General features: G+C 41.3%; 2 protein-coding genes across 3 annotated transcripts in view; one reads left to right on the plus strand and one right to left on the minus strand.

Annotated features, from left to right (window-relative positions):
- Window positions 1–9,065, plus strand: part of CCDC146 (coiled-coil domain containing 146) — a gene marked incomplete at its 5' end in the record, with an annotated part of 48,686 nt that extends 39,621 nt beyond the window's left edge. The window contains 4 exons of the mRNA XM_054068571.1: window positions 4,159–4,287; window positions 5,822–5,959; window positions 7,332–7,580; window positions 8,756–9,065. Coding sequence (XP_053924546.1) covers window positions 4,159–4,287; window positions 5,822–5,959; window positions 7,332–7,580; window positions 8,756–8,941 — 702 coding nt within the window. The remainder of the gene's footprint in view (window positions 1–4,158; window positions 4,288–5,821; window positions 5,960–7,331; window positions 7,581–8,755) is intronic.
- A 155-nt stretch (window positions 9,066–9,220) lies between these two features.
- GSAP (gamma-secretase activating protein) overlaps window positions 9,221–21,758 on the minus strand; it is a 48,755-nt gene continuing 36,217 nt past the window's right edge. For both annotated transcript variants that reach the window (XM_054061903.1, XM_054061892.1), the window contains 7 exons: window positions 17,250–17,320; window positions 16,600–16,694; window positions 15,337–15,456; window positions 14,123–14,184; window positions 12,036–12,140; window positions 11,807–11,900; window positions 9,221–10,744 (listed from right to left, as the gene is read on the minus strand). In XM_054061903.1, coding sequence (XP_053917878.1) covers window positions 10,644–10,744; window positions 11,807–11,900; window positions 12,036–12,140; window positions 14,123–14,184; window positions 15,337–15,456; window positions 16,600–16,694; window positions 17,250–17,320 — 648 coding nt within the window. In that variant the 3' untranslated portion in view covers window positions 9,221–10,643. The remainder of the gene's footprint in view (window positions 10,745–11,806; window positions 11,901–12,035; window positions 12,141–14,122; window positions 14,185–15,336; window positions 15,457–16,599; window positions 16,695–17,249; window positions 17,321–21,758) is intronic.

Raw genomic sequence — 21,758 nt, forward strand, 5'->3', positions numbered from 1 at the left:
CCTGGCATAAAAGTATGTCACTTTTAATTGGGACTGAACATCAAAGGACTGGTCCTGCTGGCTGAACTGACCCATGAAAACTGATCTGCCTTCATGCATCAGTGAGAAATCATTAGCATGAAACATTAATTAATCCCACACATAGACCTGCAGAGCTGTCAAGGTGCTGTAGACGTGACTTTCATGCCTCAGAGTTCAACTAATGTAACAGGGACTGACAATTTTGTTGAGGCGTTTGGCATTAAGATTTATTTGGGTTTTAATACAACGCCATAAAAATCTACAAACTGCATCATTGCAGTCATAGAAAAATGAGGCTAGTGAAGTGGTAAAGAGTTTATCCTGCTCCTACTCAAGCATAAGACTGCCTGTCATTCCTGAGAGGGCTAAGCTGTACTTTCAAACCACCACTGTCCTACCTTTACAGGGATTTTCTTAACTTTTACCCTGAATCTTTCTTGCTGCGCTGTAAGAATATTGTTTTGTATTGTCCACCAGGGACATGACAAATGGATCACCATCCTCATCCCTGCAACATTTCATGATACTGGATGATGGCTAATGACGTTCCTCCGCCATCTTTTTGCTCGGCTACACAACGCTGTTTCTTTCCATCAGCCCTTACAGATATTTCTTAGACGATTCTTTTGTTTTGCCTTTCTTTTAGTTTCAGCAGTATGGTCTTTATTTTTCTTGATGTGCAATGCTGAGAGTGAAAAGATACATTCAGGCATCTTGCAGGTTATAATTCTGCTTATGTGTCCAGGTACAATGGCAGCCTTTCTTGTAACACCAGTACATAGTGATGTTCAGCTTGTGTCCATTTGTAACAACAAGACGGTTCTATTAAGAAAGGGTGTCTGATCAAGTTTGCCTTGATTCTGTATTTGTATGGGTATTTTTTCCTGCCTCCATATGGCATCTTGTGTTTGTTATTTAATATTATCCCTTTAATTCTGACCTTTTATCAGACAAAGGTAATTTTAAATTTGAATCTTCTCTGCCAGAACGTATTTGCAGTCTCTCTGAGTTTAATCTCATTCAACTGATGTAGTACTTACCTCGTATTTTCATCAAAACCACATTTCTTTAGTTTGTTTATGAGAATATAACGTGAAACAATATTAAAACTACGTAAAAATCAAGATGTATGATACCTACTCTTTGTTGTCCACATCCCTGTTAAATTATCATGGTAGGAAATCGGGCTGGTTTGCCATGACTCAACGCACCTGTGTTGGCTGTTATTCCAAACCTCTTTCTTTTCTAGCTATCTAGAACGAAAGCCTAATGATTTGCTACAGATTTATTCTTCAGAAAGTAGTTATCTATAGTTCCATAAGTCCTTTCCTCCCATTTTTAAAAATAGGTATGATATTTGCCCTTTTCTAGTGTTCCGTATACCTCGCCTACCTGCTCTGAGATTTCCAAAATAACCACCAGGTCTCCACATTTTTAGACCAGCCCCTTTATCTAGATATGTGTTCCATCTCCTCTGTTCATCCTTCAACAATTCCTCCCAAATGATAACAATCAAATGTAGAAAAGCCTCTATTGAAGAGCTTTTTCCTGTCCCCTGCATCAAATCCATTCCAAGAAAGAAGGGGTTTCTTTGGTTTTAAGATTTAGAATCTCGTAGAACTCAGATAAAGTTTTGTGCAAGGAAAACACCACAAATAAGGAGAAAATAAAGAGTGATGTCTACAGTCACATCATTTAAGCAGACACAGAAGACCATGGCTATCTCTAAAAGTGCTTTGTTTTCCTTACTTTTGAATTAGCCTGCATTTTATCACTCCAATTCGTATTGCATTTAAAAGTAAGCCTAATATTTAATATTTAATTTTTTTTTCTTTCTTGTTTGAACAGTATTTTTGCTGCAGCAGTCCTTCTCTAAATTAAATATTCAATCCTGCAAAATTTTACTTGGCGAGCTGTCCCTAGTCTCATGAAGTTACTACAGCCTCCAACAATGCATTTTCAGCTGAGTTAGTGGTTGAAAAATTTGGCCCCAGATACGTAACACTACTGGACACGGACCTGCATCCTGTTGTTTGTGCTAGTCCTGCTCTTACATTCTTCCGCTCTGTGTATTATTTGGCTTGAGTTTTAGTTGTTTATAATTAAAATAAATAAATCTTTCAGTACCCCTGAAACTTGTTACGCACTGAAGGGTATTCATTTTAAATTGAATCATGTTTTGACAAGGAAATTGTTCATTACAGCAATTTAAAGTTTTTATTTTGCCTGCTCGTAAACAAAATGTAAAAGAAAGAGCTGTGTGATGCTTTTTTTACCAGAAAAAGAAGTATTTAAAAACTGATGTTCTGGTAATGTCCCATAATCACACAAGGAGATCTATGCCTTTTCCCTTTTCCAGTTAAATATGGCTTGCTAACTTTCAGGGAGCAAACTCCATCCCAGTAGCAACATCTAAAGATTTACTTTGTCTTTTTGCTGACTGTTTGTAAGAGCCAGTGACTGCTTATTTCCTTAATACCATCACCTGCAATTCATGATTAGCATTTATGGCCTTGATTTGGGTCATGTTATGTTAGAGCTACTAGATCAAGGTCAGAGTGACAACGTGCTGACAGGTGGCCAGGTGCATATCAAAGTAGAAAAAGACTGACCACTGTCAGTTCTGCAAATCCAAACAAGAAGAAATGCTCCCAGTTGCTCCTTCTGCAAGTATTTATGCAAAGCATGGATGTCCATCTACAGTGTTCTGGGTACCATTATTCCACGGAAAGGACTCACATCAGAAAGGTCAGGGAACACCTGCCTCTCTTGGTCCCAGGAGAACCACATTGCTCAGTGTCATCACTGAGTCACTTCAGGACACACATCTGGGAAGTTTAACACGGAAAATTTGGACGCTTACAGGGATGAGACCTTCAGCACTAACCAGCAGGGAGGTGGGATTCTCAGATTTAACTCGCAACTAAACTCATAGACTTCCTACATCCCTAAGTGGATCCTATGGGTCAAACAGAAGATTGTAGGGATAAAGGAAGGCTCTCTACCTCAAAACATCTGTTGTATTTCTGAGGATAAAAGAAGTAGTCTGAGTACAAAGCTTCAGGTGGGACTTGGTTTCTAGCAGTCAGCAGAGTTCATTTGCGTTCTGCAACTGTCACATCGTCTCCCTTAAAAAAAGAACTAAAAATTGCTCATAATCCTATGTATTCAGCCCCTCGCCTACACAAGGAAGTCTTGCCTGTTAATGTTGAAAAAGTCTGCAGGGGGGTGGCTCTATCTGTGAGTCCCAGAGAAGCCCCAGACACCCACCGCACAGCCCCATCCATCACTGAAGGTGCCCCCTTGGCCAGGCTGCAGAGACTTGGTGAGAGGGAAGGAAGCGGATACTGGTGGGGGCTCCCACCTTCCTGGTGTTCCTCTCCCTCCTCAGGACACTCCATTCCCCTGCCTGCCGGCAGGGACTGTGGAGGGTGGCCCTGAGCCCACCCCACTATGGCCTAAAGGACATAATTTTGTACAAACCACCTGCAGCTTTTCATCCAGGCCACCAGCAGAAGCTGAAGAAATTATCAGTCTCTGGGGCAGCCTTTTTCTGACCTCCCAAACATGTTCTGAAGGTGAAAATAATCTTCCAGTCCAGGGTTCTTGCTGTGGTACCTGGTGGCTCAGAGAAAAAGCCTCTTCTGTGCAGCTAAATTATTTAGACACAGTTTTAGGTGGTTGTGTTGCACATGGAGAAGGATTCAAGGTAACGCACATTAAAGACATTTAAACCACTAATAAGATGAAGCTGATTTCCATTTGTGCATTATAGGGAAGACCTGTGACATAATCTACTGTTTTTTCAAATTCCCATTCATTAGCAACAGCACAGGTGAATGATGTATGTCCACCTCTGGTTTCGTATGGAAATGTTTCCCAGTGTTTGACTGGTATCATTTTTGCTTAGTCCTACACCACCTGGGCATCCAAACATCTCCCAACAAGGCTGGAGTCCTCCTTCCAAGCCCAAGTGTTGGCAGTGCAGCCACACACCAGTACATCCCGAATGCTTTAGTGCAGTTCTCCTGGCATAAATCAAGAACACTGAGACCTTCCATCTCCAGTCATGGAGTAACAGTGGAACTTCAGGCTTCTTATTGGAAAAAATAACCATTGTGACTTTTCATTTCCTAGTATTCCAAATGCAAGGAAAGGATTAAACAGATGGAGGCAATCTTTGCAGACCCCACAAATGAGACGAGAAAGCGAGAGTTGGGAGGGAAGGACCTATCGCCACCTGAACTGCTAAAAAAGATTGAGCAGGTAACATCACTTCTCACATCACAAGCTCTCACACCAATCAACCTCTTCTAGAAAAAGCAAGTAGTACCTTTTATTTTTAAAGTAAACTTTGTGGAAGTGGAATTAAAATAATTATGATGGGCTGATGGGAACTCCAGCGCAGCATCTGCTTTCCAGGAAAACTGGGCGTGGGACATTTTAACTTCTTCCAGCAGAGGCTGGAGAACAGGAGCAAAACATGGGCTCTGTGTGGTATTCTGGCTCTGCTGCATCCTCTGCTTGCCAGTCTGTTCACATAACTGGGACCTCAGCGCAGACCCTCCTGCTTCACCATGGAAAACCACAGAAAAGGCAGCAGAGGGAAATTAAAGTGGAATAATAGATTGCAAACAAATGAAGTTGTTGTTCTTCCATTAGCGGCTATGCAGTGTTCCACTACGCTGCTCGGGCTGAGTGGGAGGCAGACCCACCACCCTTTTAACAAGGTCTGCATACGTGACCCAGGATTAAACACCCTTCTCAGGCTATGGCTTTACTTTGTTTCCATGCGGAATGGGGAGCCCCAGAAGGGACCTTCACGGAAGCCGCAGTCAGGCCAGCCAAGCAGCTCCGCCGCCAGGGACTGCCGGAGCAGGCTTCAGAACAGAAGGACGTTTAAGGTGCAATTTCAGGGCACCTCCTGTATTGCATATGGGGAAAAAGTAAAGGAATGGAATGAGCAACTTTGGTATTTTCTTATATATTATTGTCTGCCCCTGTTACAGGGGCACAAAAGTCCCCTCACTTAGGGGGGGATTCACACAGGGCTCTGAAGGTATTAAGGTACCAACAAGCTCAGAACAGACACCCAAGTCCCCTTTTTGAAATCCTGTTTACCGTGCTTCACCACAAACCCTTCACAGTATCTGCTTCAATTTGTTGAGCTTTTTCCTTTACTTCCACCAGTTCCTTGACAGGAGGGAGCTCTACATAACCAAGCAGGCTACAACACAGCCTGCTATTGCCAATCTGCATGGTAAACAGTCAGGTTTCTTGGAGTTATAAGATAAGTTTAAATATTCTTTTTCAATCTCCTTGTGGTTTTAAAGTCCTTTTAGTGGCACAGTACTTTCTTTCTAGGCTTTGGAACACATACTTCCTTGTAATTTGTTTTTGCAGCAGGAGGAAAAAGGTATTTAAAGCAAGAGCTGAAGCCTTCTCATTACAGTGTGACTCAAGGAGCCAGAAGATTAAAAATGAAAAATCACTAGGAATAAAAAATCACTGTATTCAAGAAAATCATGGCAAGACAGCAGTAATGCTGGTGTAACCCCCTGCTCTCTGAAAGGGCTTGATCTGATATAGAACAGCTGTACTACTTCCAGTAACCAATTGAACCAACTTTGGCCTGAAAGTTAGTAGAGAAGGTGAAAAATCTGAAAAAAAATGATGGTGAAGTGATTATTTATGGCTGTTCAGTGGTATTATTGCAGCAGCTCTCTAGTCAATAACAGCAACACCTTGTGTTGCACCTTCCCCTGCCATTTACCTACACCCTCTATTCTTCCCTCTGCAGCTAGAGGTGGAGCTGGCACAGAAGGAAAAGAAGCTGCTGGAGACAGATTTTCTCTATGAGTACGTTTGCCGGCTGACAGACAGCATCCGTGCCATGGTAGAGGACGGGAAACAGGACAAGCTGCTGTTAGCTAAAAGGGTAAGAGGGGCGTTGCATGTGCTGCTTGCTATTCTATGTGAAATGAAATAATATCTGGGCAAGAGGTAAGAGGAGTCACTTGCAAATTACAAAACTATGGCTGGAAATATCAATAGACAAGTCATGTGTCAGCCTTCAGGAATTACAGACATTTAGTGATACCAGCAATACAGACCCAGGGAGAGCATTAGGCGAGTGTACATTCTTATTCAACAGAAGTTGCATCATCTCCCCAGGATCCAGGATTAGTTATTTCTCAGGTCGAGTGCTTAGAAATTTGGGAGAATTCTCCTTTTGTGTGTGTACACAACAGCCCTTCCACAAGAAACATGTAATGGATTAAAAGTGGGGAAAAGCCAGGTAAGCTTTATATTCCTCCAATACAGAAGAAGATAAAGCCAGTATCTGGCTCAAAGTTTCTTTGCTATTTAGGGAACCAGAGAGGAAAGAAATATCATTTTCATTACAGTTACTTCTATGGAACGATATCTATTTCATTTTAACTGCCAGCAATATTGTTTGGGGAAGAGCAAAAATCCTATCACCTCCACCTCCTTAATGAAAAAACTCCATATCAAGAACTGAGTGAAAGATGTGAAAAAAAAATACAAAGCAATTAATGTAAAACAAGGCCAGAGTTGATTTTTTTTTTCCTTAGGTGTTAGGTTTGGCACTCGGAAAGTGTTAAAGAAACCACATATCTTTATAGTAAAACTTTAATTTTCCACAGATGGAAAAACAAGGCTGTTATTTGGGTTTGTGAAATCATGGCCATGGGCTAATAACTACTGTAACAATGGCAATGTGCCAGAAGTTACAGTTGATTGCTCTGACTCTCCCAATTCCCTATTTGTCACTTTAAAAAGAGTATTTGAGCTTTGCTGGGTTTTTTTTTTGTTTGTTTAAATCATCTCCAGTCAGACTCAAGGATTCCCATCTTGCTCTTGTCTGTTCCCCCCCTGCTAAGGATAACTTCCCAACCTAAGCCCCACTGTGACCACATTATCACTCAATTGTCTTGTAAGGATCAGGCTTATTAGACCTTTATTACAGTTACTTGTGCACAAGGTCAGTTGGAATCTGGGTTCAATCCCTGCCTCTGAGGGCAACAGGAGTTTTGCTGTTCAGCTGAAAAGGACAGGAGACAAACACAAACTTGCTTTCTGTATCTTCTGGTGCTGCCAGTATCTGTGGTTCTGAGCGTATCCAGAAACACAAATCCTGTTTCATTACGGCATTTTCAAGTATGGAACTATTTTTTAAACCAAGTCAAGTTGGGCTTGTTTTTACACACTTAATACTTACCTAACCATCATGCCCAGTAGCATCTAAAGGGAAGCCCTAACTACAAAGCAGTCATTACTTATTCCAGACAAACAACCTGCAGAAGAAGATAAAGGACAGAACCCAGAAGATGATGGCTCTTGTTGCAGAGCTATCCATGAAGAAAGCACTTGTCATTAAGCTCCAGCAGGAAATGAGAAACAAAGAACAATTTTTGATGACTGTTTCATCACGGATAGATCAAGGTCTTCCCCTTCCCAAAGAAACAGAAAATGAATGGTTGAAGGTATTACGCAATGAGAAGATGCGGAAAGAAGCAGCTGAAGCCAGAGCGAAAGTAAGTTTCTACCGTATGTTGCCATTAGATCTTCAGCCCCTTCTTTTCACTGTTCTCGCTTGTCTTTCTGAAAGAGCTGTGCTAACTCGCTGCGTGGCTGCTCCATGACAACATGGAGCTCTGGGCTTCAGTGGAGATAATGGTGCAGAAACAACTACAAAAGCAGTACAGTGTGGGCTTTGAGTTATGACTGTATTCAGGTGCACTGCTCAGAACTGGTCAATGAATCTTAAGGAGAGGGTACATTGAAAGGAAGACTTACCTTCAATTATTAATGTGTGTGACCATATTTAGGATGATGGGTGAGACAGTCATCAGTGAAGTACTGCTTTTCATTTGATTTCAAGGTAAAGCTGCAAAAGGTGTGGTGTGGCGTTCAGGAAAAATAAGTTTAGCATCGTCCACCTACCAGATGCAGATTGCTGCGTGAGGCACAGAGGATCAGCATGGCAGCGTAGCAAACAGCGCTTCAATTCTAACCTGCTAGATCCTGCACCTCCTTAGTTGAGACCATCAGTGATCCCTGAGCAGAAAGCTCCCATAGTATAATAATGACATGTGTGAACTTAGGGAACTCTTGCTGATGGGAAATTATAGCTTTACCATACAAATCCTTTAGGGAATCTGAATGGTGCACAAAGCTGGGAGACAAATACACTGTATAAGCACTTAGAACTTGAAGTCAGGCAGAACTGCTGTGGTAAAACTGTTTTAGAATAAGAAACTGTTTAGTCATTAGCACTTCTCATGCTGTGACTCAGTTTCCTTTCAGAGCTGTGGATACACGCTCACTGCAGTAACTGTACTTAGTAATAGCTGCTGTCAACATAAATACAGCCACGTTCTAAGCATCAGAACTATTATCTTGTTCCCGAGATGTTCTGTGCACACTTATTACAGCTTCTATTAGTTAATCTAACGTGCTTTCTTCACAAATAACACAAGTATTACAAGCTCAAACTGTACACTGTTTAAAAAGATAAACTTACACCTACATGGTCAATAACTCATGCTTTCCTTTCAAGGAGCATTTATTAATACCACTCTGGGCTTCCTGGTTGCAAAGGATTAGACTAATGGTGCTTCCTTTGTCAGACATTCTGTACCTTGGCTCAAGAATACTGGAATTTTAGAGCACGTAATCACAAAGTGATCAAAACGTGTTTCTTTCACAGCGTGCAGCAGAAGAGGAACAAGCTGCAGTGCCCGGCTGCCGCCACATGATCGCCTGTATCCCAGGTGATGAATACAGTCTCCCATTGCTGCAGGCCTGTGGTACGCTGGCTCCTCTCAAACCACGCGAGCCTGGCTCCAATACGAGGCACTTCACAAAACCTGTTGTGAAGCCAACTGAAATCTAAAGAGACAGCAGCTACAGCAGGAGAGGCCGGCACCAGTTGCTGACTCTCTGGGGTCAATAGCATTTCCACTGCACTGAAGGAAAGTCCATTATTGTTCAGCCAAATTCCTTATTAAAAACAAAGACGTTAATGCCAGAAGCACAGCTAGATAGCCTGTGATACAAGCTCCCTTCTCCTGGCCAGAAGGAGCCTGGTATCCCACATGCAGTGCAGTGTTTTAAAACATTAAGAAAAATGAGAAATCACCGTACTACACTTATTTTCTTTACTGGTGAAGTTTTATTGCATCTGATTATATTTTCTAATACATCTTATTACAAAGAAAAGTCTAGAAAATCTCTCGTTATTAATATAATACAAACAAAGTCCCCCAGTGCTTACACAAGCGCACTGACATCACTTTTTGCACTCTGGCCCTGGAGTTCATGCTTGCCAGACACATTTTAATTATATTGAGAAAAATATTCCTTCCCTGTACGCAGTTACTGAGGAAGCTACAGCTCTTGTTTTGCTGATGGCAATGGCAAGGGAACGACTATGAACCTGCCATGCCGCTCCTAAGAACTGGATCTTTTAATTCCATTGGTTAGGAACAGGAAGCATCAGTGGAAAGTGCTCAGAGAGAAAATCAGAAGTAGTTATTGAAACCTCCAAAATCTATCAAATTGTCAATGATTTTACCAGTTTAATAATCTGGAACTTTGATAGAGATGTCTTTAAATCCATAAAGACTGCAGAAATCCTACATGTCAGAACTTAAGATTTGCTCTGCATAGCGGACCACTATTGCCATGATAAATTATTGTCACAGTTCAGAACATAAAAAACCAAACAAACCAAACAAACAGAAGTACTGGTTCGGTTATATATAAAGAAAAGCTAAAAAAAAGGAAAGAAAAGCAATCTCCATCACTTTGTTTTGAAGCTGAGGTTTAAACTGTAGCACTAGAAGCTGTAAGGAAATACTCCAGTAAAAAACTCTGTCCAAGCCAACGTTAAGGTAAATTTCTAAAGAGCTTTTTTCTTATTCTGTATTGCTTACAATATTATACATATCTTAAAAAAAAAAAAACCACAACACAACCCCATCACATGCACTTTAGGAAGATGAATTTTTGTGCCAATTACAAAACTGAATGTATTAGACTCCAACTCCAAAGGCAGAAGTGCTGTACGATAACACATGGCCACCGAAAGGAACAAACACCCAGCTACTATTGCATTGTATTCAGACACTGATTCATTATTTCTTCTTCTCATTTGCTTTATGAAAACACACCAAGAAAATGAGAAAACATTTACTGGTTTCTCATTACTGTACAATGCAACTGGTCTACCTGTTTCAGGATTGTCCATCTGATTAAAATAGTCAACATTAATACCAATTTTCACAGCATGTTTTGATACGTGATGCAGTTCCACTTATTTACCAATTCAACATGAAACAGTGAAGCCACAGATATCTTTCCAGGTTTGTGTCAGACAAATTTCTCAAGGTTTTATCTAGAAGTCAGTGATTTTGGCTTTAATACCTTGCACCAAACAATATTTTGAGTAGCTTATGTCAGTAATGGTCAGTACACAAAACTGCAGATTATTAGGACATTTAAAACAAACACACAAGAAAAGCTGGTTGCACACTTCTGCACAAATGCTTTTATCCAAGAGCACCACAGTTCACTTTCTTCATCAGCAGGTTATTTCAGGAATATTTGAGGCCCAAAAGCATCATAGTGTGTTTGAGTGCTGTTTCCTCTACAAATCTTACATTCACATGGTCTCGTTTTTCATATGGATGCCCACCTAGAAAAACATGGCGAGAAAGTCAGTGCTTACAAATGCTGAGTGTTCTTGTGCACTGAGTCCTGCAGTCTAGGGAACACCTTGATCTGCGCTCTGACCAGTAAAGTAACACGTGGACCTGTGTTTTCCTTTACACAAAATACTTGCACCTTTCAGTGGAGGCTTTCGGATGCTCACCCATGGCAGAAACGTTCTTGTTTGCGGTATCTAAGTAAATGACAGACCATCTCCGGAGGCTGTCAGGGATTTCCATAATAATTCAACACTGGGGATCTAAAACCAGAGTTAAGGACAGTGGCTATGTTTGTGCTAGTACGTAAAACAGACCAAGGCACATTCTCATGCTCCTGTATGGTTTAACTTCTTTTCCTCCCCAAACGGAGTGATATCCACACACATGAACAACCCCATTTTAGCCTTCAGGTCCTTATTCTGACTTTATTTTGTTTATTAGTATAGGCACAGCCAGCAACGCTATAAAGTACAACACTTCCCTTCATGCATCTTGCTTTTTCAGTGGAATTAAAAACCTCCAGATGCTCCGGTTCACTGGATGAAGGAAATACCCTAACCAATTTGAATTTAATTTCAAACAAAAAGGAATAGCATTGAAATAAAAAATGCCTGTTACTTCAGAGCACCTCCTAAACCCAGTGATCTGGGTGCTCTTTTCTGAGGTGGAAGATGTGATTTTGGCTGCCTCTTGGCCACCATACAGTGTAAATAAGGAACAAACCCTTCTTCCCAACTTGAACACAGAGTATCAGCTACCATCATGTTGTACATAAACCACGTTTCACTACATGTGTTCTGAAAAAAATGCCCATTTGCTAATGATTCAACACAGAGAGCATGTGGATGAAAGGGTATGTAGTGAAGAAGCCTCCTGACCATTCCCATCAGCAGGAAGAGGGCAAACCTACCTGTTCAGACATCACTGGAATTTTAAAATTCACTTATGGCTTTAAAACTCAGTTATGGTTCATACAGTCAGGATACAGCTAAGTGTGAGCATCAAAGGGTAACAATGATCAGTCTTCCAAACTACAGAATTAACCTTACCTTGATTCTCTATCTCTGCCAGCATATTAGTCAGGTAGTTAAGTGGCAAAAACTCCATAGGGACCGAGAGTCTCTCAGGGAGAGGCCTGCTACACTATAAGGGAGAATATGTCAGGTTAATTCATAAAGTTTCACAGTGCCAACTTTCAGTGTTATCTTTGGTGTCTTATGGTCAGGAATCTCAACACAGTCAAAGCACAAGTTAAAAAAAAGTCCCATATGCTCTTACCTGTCTCTTCTCCAGCTTCTCAAGCAACAGTTTCACATATTTCTGTGCAATTAAATTGGCATTTATTGGATGATTCCAAAACTGGCGGACCTTTAGACCAAGAGCCTAATAAAGGAGAAAAAAAAAAAAAAAAAGCAAACCCTGAGAACAAAAAAAAAGCAAACCCTGAGAACAAACACAGGACAATGGAAACTTAGGAGGGGGGGAAAGGAAAATCCAGAAAGAAAATTCAGGCTGCAGCGTAGCTTTCAGATGCTAGTGACAGAAGCTAAGATGTCATCATATTTAGCCATGGAGCCTTCCTTTCACAGCCAGTAACTAAGAGATTGCAATATGCTTCCAAAACGTGGAAATCCATCAAAACCTTGCAACTTCGTACCCACGGAGCTACTCAGTAAGTTTCTATCAGTCTGTCCCATTACCTCTGTCCCACTCTCCATCTGCACTTAAGTATCAACTGAGACTTAAAATAGCCATTTACGCTTTGCTGTGACTCTGGTTCGTTTCCATTCATCTTCCAAAGAATAACACAGATGCTCCGTTCCTCAATGCTCTGCTCACAACAGAGCTTCTCTCAGGCTCAGTCTAAGGAATCTTACAAAAGCAGAAAGCCAACAAGAGATACCAGGAACACAATTTTCATCCCACTACGTAGGGCATCATCCTAGGAATTGATAACATTGATTCACATTCTCAAAGGCAAGAGAGATTCAAACACAGATATCCCAAAGCTGCCAGTCCTTACCAATAAGCAAACGAATATGAAGACACTGCGAAATCAGCTCCAACTTCTGCTATTTTCCTAATCAATCTCTTTTCCCCTCACTTTGATGTATTGCAATGGAGACTACTGAAAGAGTTCATTTTGGAAATACTGGACAGCTTCAATGGTGCATAAAGATTTGCTTCTGATGCTACTTAAGTCATCTAGTGAATATAACCTGCTCAAAATAGTGCAAGTCACCCCAAAGTGTCCTTCTGGAAAACAAACTGTTCCCTGCGTTTCTTCCCAAAGCTATAAACAGATACAATAAGGCACTGAGCCCCCTGTGCGTAATTGGCAGTATGTGTCCCCTAAGGCACCCACAGCTCAGCCCCTCACATCAAAGTACGTCTGGAATGGTGTTCCCCACCCAGCAGGCCTGGGCTGACAGCTCAGAGAGGCCCCATGCTGACCCCAGCTCACCAAGCCATGCCCAAAACAAGATACAGAGGACAAAGAACATCTTGTGTAGTTCTCCTTCCTTACCCCTTCTCAAAACTGCTGCCAAATAAAGAAGCCCTTGTTCAAGGACAACCAAAGCACTTCTGGACATCTGAACTATACATAACAGCCCCTAATGTGCAAACAACAAGCAATTTATGTCGAGAAAAGCCTGTTTTACCACAAGGCACTCCCCAAGAGGGAATCCCTGCTTTTCCTCTGCTCATTGAGATGTTGTGCTTCCTCTACAGTGCTGTGGTGTACACTAAGAACAAAAGGGGAAAAGGAGGAGTCAATCTCCCATTCTGTTGGAACTTTTAATGGCACATCAAGAATTAGTTCCAGCAAGTGGCTAAACCAGTCACCTTACTGATGTGCGAGGCTCTGAGATTTCAGACAGGGAGATCTGGTAATTCAGTCCCCGCCACAGAGGTGTGATACGATCAAATTTTACAGCTTGTGCTGCACTGGCTTTTGAATATATTTGATAAAATGAATAAAGCCAAATGCAGAGGTGACAAGTGAGAAAGGCATTTTTGGATGCTATAAAACACAGACACACACAACATCCTCTTGAACCCCATCAAACCAGCATTGCTTCACACAGATGAGCACTCAATGGAACAGTGTCAGTCCTGCCTATTTGATTCCTGCAGGGCAGCACAGCACAGAGACTGTAAGAGTAAGACTGTGGACAGACCTGTAATTTCTCAGGGTACCCTACTGGTCACGAGCAGCAGATGGAGAAACTGTGGAGGTTAAGCTCATATCTGCACCCTGTTTGAATCACAGCTACATCTTCCACTGGCTTGATCCTATGCTCAAGGGGCAATTTTCTGTGGATATCAAAGTCAAGGAAATTATATCCAAAGTTATTAGTTACCTCAGGAAGCCTCATGACAATACTGAGCTTCAGCTTTTCATTCTTTTCAGTGTCGTCCAGATCTAAAAGAGAAATGAAAAAAAACAAACAACACACCAAAATTAGTGGCAACCACATAACTGAGACTTCCAATTTTCGCTTACGACATTCTGAATAAATATCATTTCTGTAATTAAATCTTTAATTTTAAATAAGAGATCTTAGGAGTCTTATTTATGTTTATACTGTTTACATAAATATTTTTCTGCCTATTTGCATGTAACTTCACTATTTTATGTAACAATTTATATAGTAATTCAAACATGTTTCGACTAAGCAGAACTTTCCATTTCTATATTTCATTTACCAAGACCAGGCACAGGCTAACTCTGCATATTGGGTCCCTTTTCCTGTACACTGGAGCAGCAACACATTACAGAGGAACATGGATGCAGCTGTGATGAAATGCATTACTGCTGCAGAAATGTATGTTGGTGCTGCTGTATCCCAGGAAACAGATGCTACAGTTCTCTCTTCCTCCATTCTGATCTCAAAAAGGCAATTAACATGTTTGTAACACATACTGTGCTTGCAGTGCCAGTTTGTCTCACTCCCTATTTCATTCTGAAGCCTTAGGTCCCTCTTGATGACTGTATGGGTTCATGCAGAACAGATTTTAACTCCAATCTTTATGTAAGCTTACCTTCTCTTTAGAAGACATTCACAACATCAATATTTACTACAAATACTGGGATACTGGGTCAAGAAGAGTTTTGTTTATTTATTTTGAATTTTTTCCTTCCTAGCACTGAGTTTCTAGCTATTTGCCAATTCCAGCACTAGGATTATCTTGTTTCAAACAATTTCTGGATAGCAGACCACCTTCCTAACACATAGGTGTGCACTTCCATAGAGTCACAGAAATCCCTCAAGAAATTCTACAATAATCTTTAATAATCACACTTCTAAGAAGTCCCAGGTGGAAAAATTATAAGCTCCACTTCTCCAAACGGGTATTTCTTTGTCTACTACAGTAAGGCTCAATCATATATTCCAAGCCCTAATTTTCTCTTTTCAACTGGGCAATGCCATCAGCTCCAGCCCTCCCTGAAAAAGCACTCTGGAAGAACTGAGTTTCCTGGGCAGTAAATCCTGTGCTGAGTTAGAATGGTTGAATGGATATCACCCCCAATTAGCTGGCTGGTAACAAATGAAACACATGAAGCTCACTGTACCTTTCAGCAATTTCCTGACACACGTTTCTGTCAAATGCAAGACTCCAATATCGATATAGTGCAGGAGGGTGTGCAGAGGGAGACATCGAACACCAAGTCCCAAGTGCAGAGTGTGGAAACCTATGATAGAGAAAAACTTGTTTGGTATAACAATATGTATTCTTTCCTAAGTCTGTATTAGAGACTGGCATTACTCTATCTAAAGCCAACACTCCCTAACTTCTGGATGTTTCCAGGTGGTTAGAAAATCAGTTTATCAAAGGCCATATAGTCTTATTTAGGCAATCTTTAAATCTTCTCAAATACAATCCTGCCAGAAAGAGGAAAGCCAAGGGGACTGAATAGAGTCATAGTCATACACAGCCATTAAGCACATCCAACCTGTTGCCTTGTATCTGAGTTGTGCCATCAATTTGTCTTTTATCTCCCTCTCTCCTCCCGATCAATCAAAAACTGAGGCCTCGCCACCCTCAGTCTGTGGCTGCCACCTACGCTTTCCCACAGGAAGCATCAAGACTTCAGTTTGTCACTTAACATCAAGTCTTCCAACACGTGACACCATTATGTGGCAGCACTTGTACCCACACAATGTGTGTTTGAGGGAAAACCTCATACCGAAAACAAAGACTGAAGACAGATCATGAAATACAAACCAGAGAGATTCAAACAGAATCAGAAAGCATTAAGAAGTTAAGAAGTCTTTCCCTAATAAAAACAAGCAAGTGCTTTGAAAAGACTAAGCGATTCTGAGGAGCTCTAGGAAATAAATGTCAGCTATCAAGATCAGCCCTTCCATCAAAGCTGGAGCAAATACTTCCAGGATAAAGCTGAAAAACACTAGCAAGGCAACACCATCAGAACAAAAACTCCTTTTTTGCTCCAGGACAGGATTTCCCTCATAGCCCTTGACACTAATTGTCTAAGAAAAATAAGTCTAAGTCCAGTTGTCTAAAAAAGCACACGTAAGTGAAAGAAGTCCAAATCCTAGTTCTAAGCTAAAAGTGCGCCCAAGCATTCTGCTGGAAGCTGCAAACCGAGAACTTAAGCCTCTGACTTCTTCTCTCTATTTGTAGCAACAATTCAGTTTTGTTTCATTTCACTTGCAGGTCTTTATGGAGGGTCTTCCCCTCTCTAACCATCTTGAATAGATTTCAGTACTGCCAAAGCTAACTTGACAGATGTGCTGCAGCTACTGCCCTTCTGGGAGGAATTCATAGCATTGTTCTCCCACTTACAATTAAAACAGCAAAACATAGTACTTACCAGGAGGTAATGGCATGCACATGCCATTTGCAGCTTCCAGAATCCGACTCATGACATGGAACACTGCAAACTCTCCTGCACTTCCTCTCTCATCACTGTATGTAACAAAGCAGCATCATATTAAGAACCTGAGATGCCCACACACTCCTAGAAATATGGTCAATTTGTTGTACTACATGTGCACCGCATTCTGAGTGAATTGCCATGGAATGCTCTCTCATTTACTGAGGTGTCTGACAGCATTAGCTGTTCAGTGCTGACACGCCAAGTGTCTGTGGCTCTTCTCCCTCCCTCCCACATATTTACAAGGCTCTCAGCACTACCTGCTGTCAACAACAACAGGAGAAATATTTTGAGCACTGGTATAAGTGACCTGAATTTTACAGGTGTCCAACGTCCACTGCCCAGCTTAAAACCACTATGAACTCAGCAACTTTGAACTCCAGCTGTAAAACTGCTTATATGACAAATACTCACGTTTGTTTAGAGAAGGCCAGCGAGATTGTTAAAAAGAGCACATGACATTCATATCAACATTCACAGCACAGTAAGCACTGGCTGTTCAAGCAAGTAAGTACTGTTGAAGGCCAAAATTATTATGCCTATATTTTAAAAGGCAGGATGAAAACTTTATCAAATGACTTGCTCACAAGCAGAGGATGCAGGAATGAAGCTGGTATCTCCTCCAAACTTCTTTCATTATTCGATGTACCAGATTGAGCTAAATAAAAAAGAAAACACTGAATGTTTCTAAGGGCCTCATGAGACTCCTACTAAGACTTCAGTTATCTTTTTTATCTAGGGGCTTGAAATGTAAAATTGATTAAAATTTGCATCGTAACTGAATTTCCCTATTCCAGAAATGTAAATAAGTGCTTCCAGCTCATCAAAGCATTGTGCAACACATACGGCATCTTAACAAATCATGCTTCTTACACTCTCACATCAAATTCTCAAAGATCAGTTTGTCACCGAAGCCAAGGTTGCATGTCCAAATGACTGTGTGTTTGGCAAGGAAAGGATGCGAGGGCCCAGACAAAACTGGACGATGCTGAAGTCAATGGAGAACTCAGTTTGATGAAATAAGTCTGCAAGAGGAATCACAAATGTAGCCTTGGCAAGGAGAAAAGAGGAGATAAAGAAATGCATCTCTCCCTCTACCGAGTTTCCTTTCAGACCATAGTGAAGTAAAAAAAAAAAAAAACCCTTGGCCCATACAGTTGCTTCTCTGCAGTCCCAGGCTGGCCTCCAGTACAGACAGTCAGCACACAAAAGCCACAAGCCCCATCCTCACTTAGGCCGTCTAAGCTTCTGCAGCTGAAAGAGAGAAACCACACATGAAAGAGCTGAAATAGCTTCCTCTAACCGGCCCCTCACAGCTATCACGTGCCACCACTTCCGTACCTCAGTAACAGAACTGAGACACTTCCTCTACGCCTTTTATCTCTGGGCCTCAAAGCACACTAATCAATCCCAGGAAACTCTGAGGAAGCAAGTGTGACCCCCGTTTTGCAGAGAGGTGTCACAAGAAGTTAGAAACACTTTTCACCCAAGGATGGCCAGAATCCAGGAATCCTTTCCCCACTCTATTTTCTCCTCATAGGCTTTGCCCTCTCCAGCCTCTAGCTTGTCACAGGCTCTGAGCAAGAGGGAAACAAGATACACAGAAATTCATATGCAAAGGCTGGACCAGGAATATTGGTCTTCAGTAATGCTCCTGAGTGCTCTCTGTACCTTGGCCAAGGTACTTCTACAGGGTAGCCTTTTCCCTCCACCCTCCACCACTCCACTCCATCAAACCTTGCACAGCTACCTGGCACAGCATAACCACCTAGTACTTTCCATCTTGATATTTCCCAAGTGCAATGGAAAGCTCCAGTTTGATCTCTTTGGAGTATGCCAAATTTTCTCCACTGATTTTTCAGGAAATGAGTGATTTCCAGTTTTCAGAGAATGTCCGCAAGAACTGCACCTGCTGCTGGAATGACTTTCATCTCTGGCCACCACACAGGGTGCAGCTACAGCCTCTGCACAAGGAACTACAGCTAGAGCCGAAAAACCAGTGCTGTGTTGAAGGGAGGCTTCTTAACAACTACAGAATCACCTCTTGTTATTTGCACAACAAACACTGTTTTGACAGTTATGACACACCAGAATGAATATTCTTTGTTTCACAATACAACAAACCGCATGGCTTTCACAGGGTACAGAAAGACTTCTTAAGTTAATGTCAATCACAATACACTTAAATACATGCATGCTTGTGACATGACACCTTCATCAACAGCTCTACTCACTTTGGAAATCAGCCACATCATAGAAAATGCATAGGGAGAGAAGCCTGACTCAAACTTTTATCAGTGTATAATACAAAGGACAACTTGCATGAGAAAAAGGAAACATTTTCAGTTTTACAAAGAGAGTACAGGCAGCTTACTCTCCAAGGCTAGCAGCAGGTCCTCTGGGGGACCCAAGTTAAAAGCTAAACCCACAGCTTCAATGCAAAGTAATTATTCACTTAGTAAAAAAGATGCAAAATATGAGTTTTTTCTGGGTAAATATCAGAAGCCACTTCCCTTGGGTTGCTCTAAACCAGTGAGAGAAAATCAACAGCAAGACAGCGCGTGCAGTAGGGCCTAGGCTGACATTTGCTAAGCACTTCACTGTCTTGAAACATCTATATTTCCAAGCAAACGTGTTGAGTAGACTGAAGTTCCACTGAAACCATCTGGAACCACAAGTGCTCAGCTACCGCACTGTTTCTATAGGAAAAACAAGGCAGCAGCCAGAGAAGAATCGGGAGCAAAGGAGAAAAGGGAGTGAAACCAGGTCTTGTTGTCTTCCAGAACCCCTTGTGCAGAGGGAAAATGAGGCAGTCCTCCTCCTTCTGAGGAAACTCATATCCAAGTATTGTCTGTCTTCTACTCCTCTGCAGCTGAGACCACATCAGACGACAGCCAGCCACAGACATCACTGAAAGGTGCAGCCGCTGCAATGACTTTTGGGGACATTTCAATAGTTTATTCTAGTCTGCCTCTTCCCTGCAGCACAGGCTGTCCTGCTTGCTCTTCCTCCCCTTCCACTTGCTGTCAGGGCAGCAAGTGTCATGCTGCTTCTCTAAGTTATTTCCCCCCCTTTCCTGCCCCACTGCAATGAAAAGAGCAAAACAGGTATGCGGTAAAGCTAAGATAGAGCGATCACAGGGGAGAGAGCAAATATGGGCATGCAAACAACTACTGTGGCCTGGGTGTCATGTAACTGGTAATGAGGCATACTTGGGCTCTGCAGACTTCCTCTGCAAACAAGAGAATTCCCACGGAGACATTTCATTCACACTTCCCCACATTACCTCTCTGTACACAAACACACACAGTTCCCTGGCAGCAGCAAGCCACTCGTCTGTGGTTTTTCAAGGAACTGTCAGTGCTCTCATGTCTTGGCTACTCCAGCTTCAGCTGCCATTGATTTACACAGTGGCTACAAACAATGGAGCCCTATCTTCAGCCATTCCTTTACTCCTTAATGCAATAAAAAATATTTTATAGAAGCAGACAAGCAAATCATATCAAGCTTCTCCCTATTTCATTAATTTCAGTAGCTGTGCGACCCGCTGCTGCTGCTACAGAAAAAATTGGAAAAATCAAAGCAATGCATTCCCCTGTAGAAGTTCCAAACACTTAGGATATAAAAAGGCTTAAGACTTAAGAGTTTCTGACCAAGATGATGGAAAACCTAAGCCTAACAATGAAATAATCTCTTAAGATTTCCAAACAGCACCTCAGATGTGCCACCCAGAGGGCAGAAGGAATTTTTAGAGACATATTATCTTTTTTTACACTAGTTTTTCCAAGAATAAGAAGTCTGTTAATTAAACTGACAGAATTCTTGCTTTGAATGACATTAAAAAAAAAAAATCAAAAAAAAATCAACCCCCCACAAAGAGCTAAGAGTTTGCTGATGTGGAGGGCTGAGACTTGTTTGGACTGCAAGATCTACCATAATCCAGACTTGCAGATCAAGGCTGCAGAGGTGTTTTCATATTTTCTATCTTAGTTTACATTAAGAATTAACAAATGATAACTGGAAAACAAATGAAAGAACAAACATTCCACTTTTGCTTCTTTGAGCACTGTCTTCAGGTACAAAGCTTTGGTTCATGCTGTACTGTTTCTATATTAATCAGTCACTGTTTTTTCTTGCCTACCTATAAAGATACAGAAAAGAGACTGCCAGTTGCCAGCCAAACAACTTGCCGGGCTATAGAGCAAGGCCTGAATAGAAAAGTCAGTAACCTCGAGTGGAAGCTGCAGTGGTTCAGAGAACACTGTAATGTCAACAGCACAACTGATTTGCACAGGACTTCAGAAAAGAGACAGACACCAGCAGCCTCAAGAAAGTTTCCTGACATTTCTATTCCTAGAAAACAGCTCTGTGGGGAGTTTCTGCAGAATGAGGTGACAGGGCTAGCACAAAGACAAAGAACACAATTTACTGGTTTCCAGGTGAGCTCTTCTGGACTCTGCCTTCTGCGCTTAAAGGATTTGAAGTTGAGATAGACTAAACCAGGTACAACAATTTCTATGCACAACAGTTGCAGTTTTTACAGCTTTTTTTTAAAGTTTCTCTTCAAAGGATGAAAAATGGAAAATTAAGAATTTCGAAAGCAAGCTTTTGCTGTAGTTTATATAGATTTTTTTTTTACATGGCAAAACTGTCTCCTGTTACAAACACAAAAAGCCAATCTAAGTCCATATGTAGTAGTGACAATTTACTCTCACACCATACTGGAGAGAAATGTTTTCTTCTTAATTTGTATTTCTCCTGATGGCACTTTCAGTATTCAAACCATGCAACAATGTATCCCACGGGAAACAAAACAGATCTTAAGACCATTCTTTCAGTTTTCATGATGAGTTCACATTTCCACTTCTCGAGTAGACCATATTTGTACAAGCTGTAAAGGGAACTGTTTCTTCTGTTTTCTTAGCGACTAATACAACTCTTCTTAATATTATTTAAGTATTATTTCCTTCATCAATATAAACAATATTAACCAGCAAAATATGGTTAGACATCTTAAAAATTATTTCCTCCCACCAAACATACACTATAGACACATGCAATACATACCCAAGACACTCCCTCCCACCAAATACATG

The sequence above is a fragment of the Cuculus canorus genome, chromosome 1 (genome assembly GCF_017976375.1).
Source record: "Cuculus canorus isolate bCucCan1 chromosome 1, bCucCan1.pri, whole genome shotgun sequence".
Taxonomy (NCBI): Eukaryota; Metazoa; Chordata; class Aves; order Cuculiformes; family Cuculidae; genus Cuculus; species Cuculus canorus.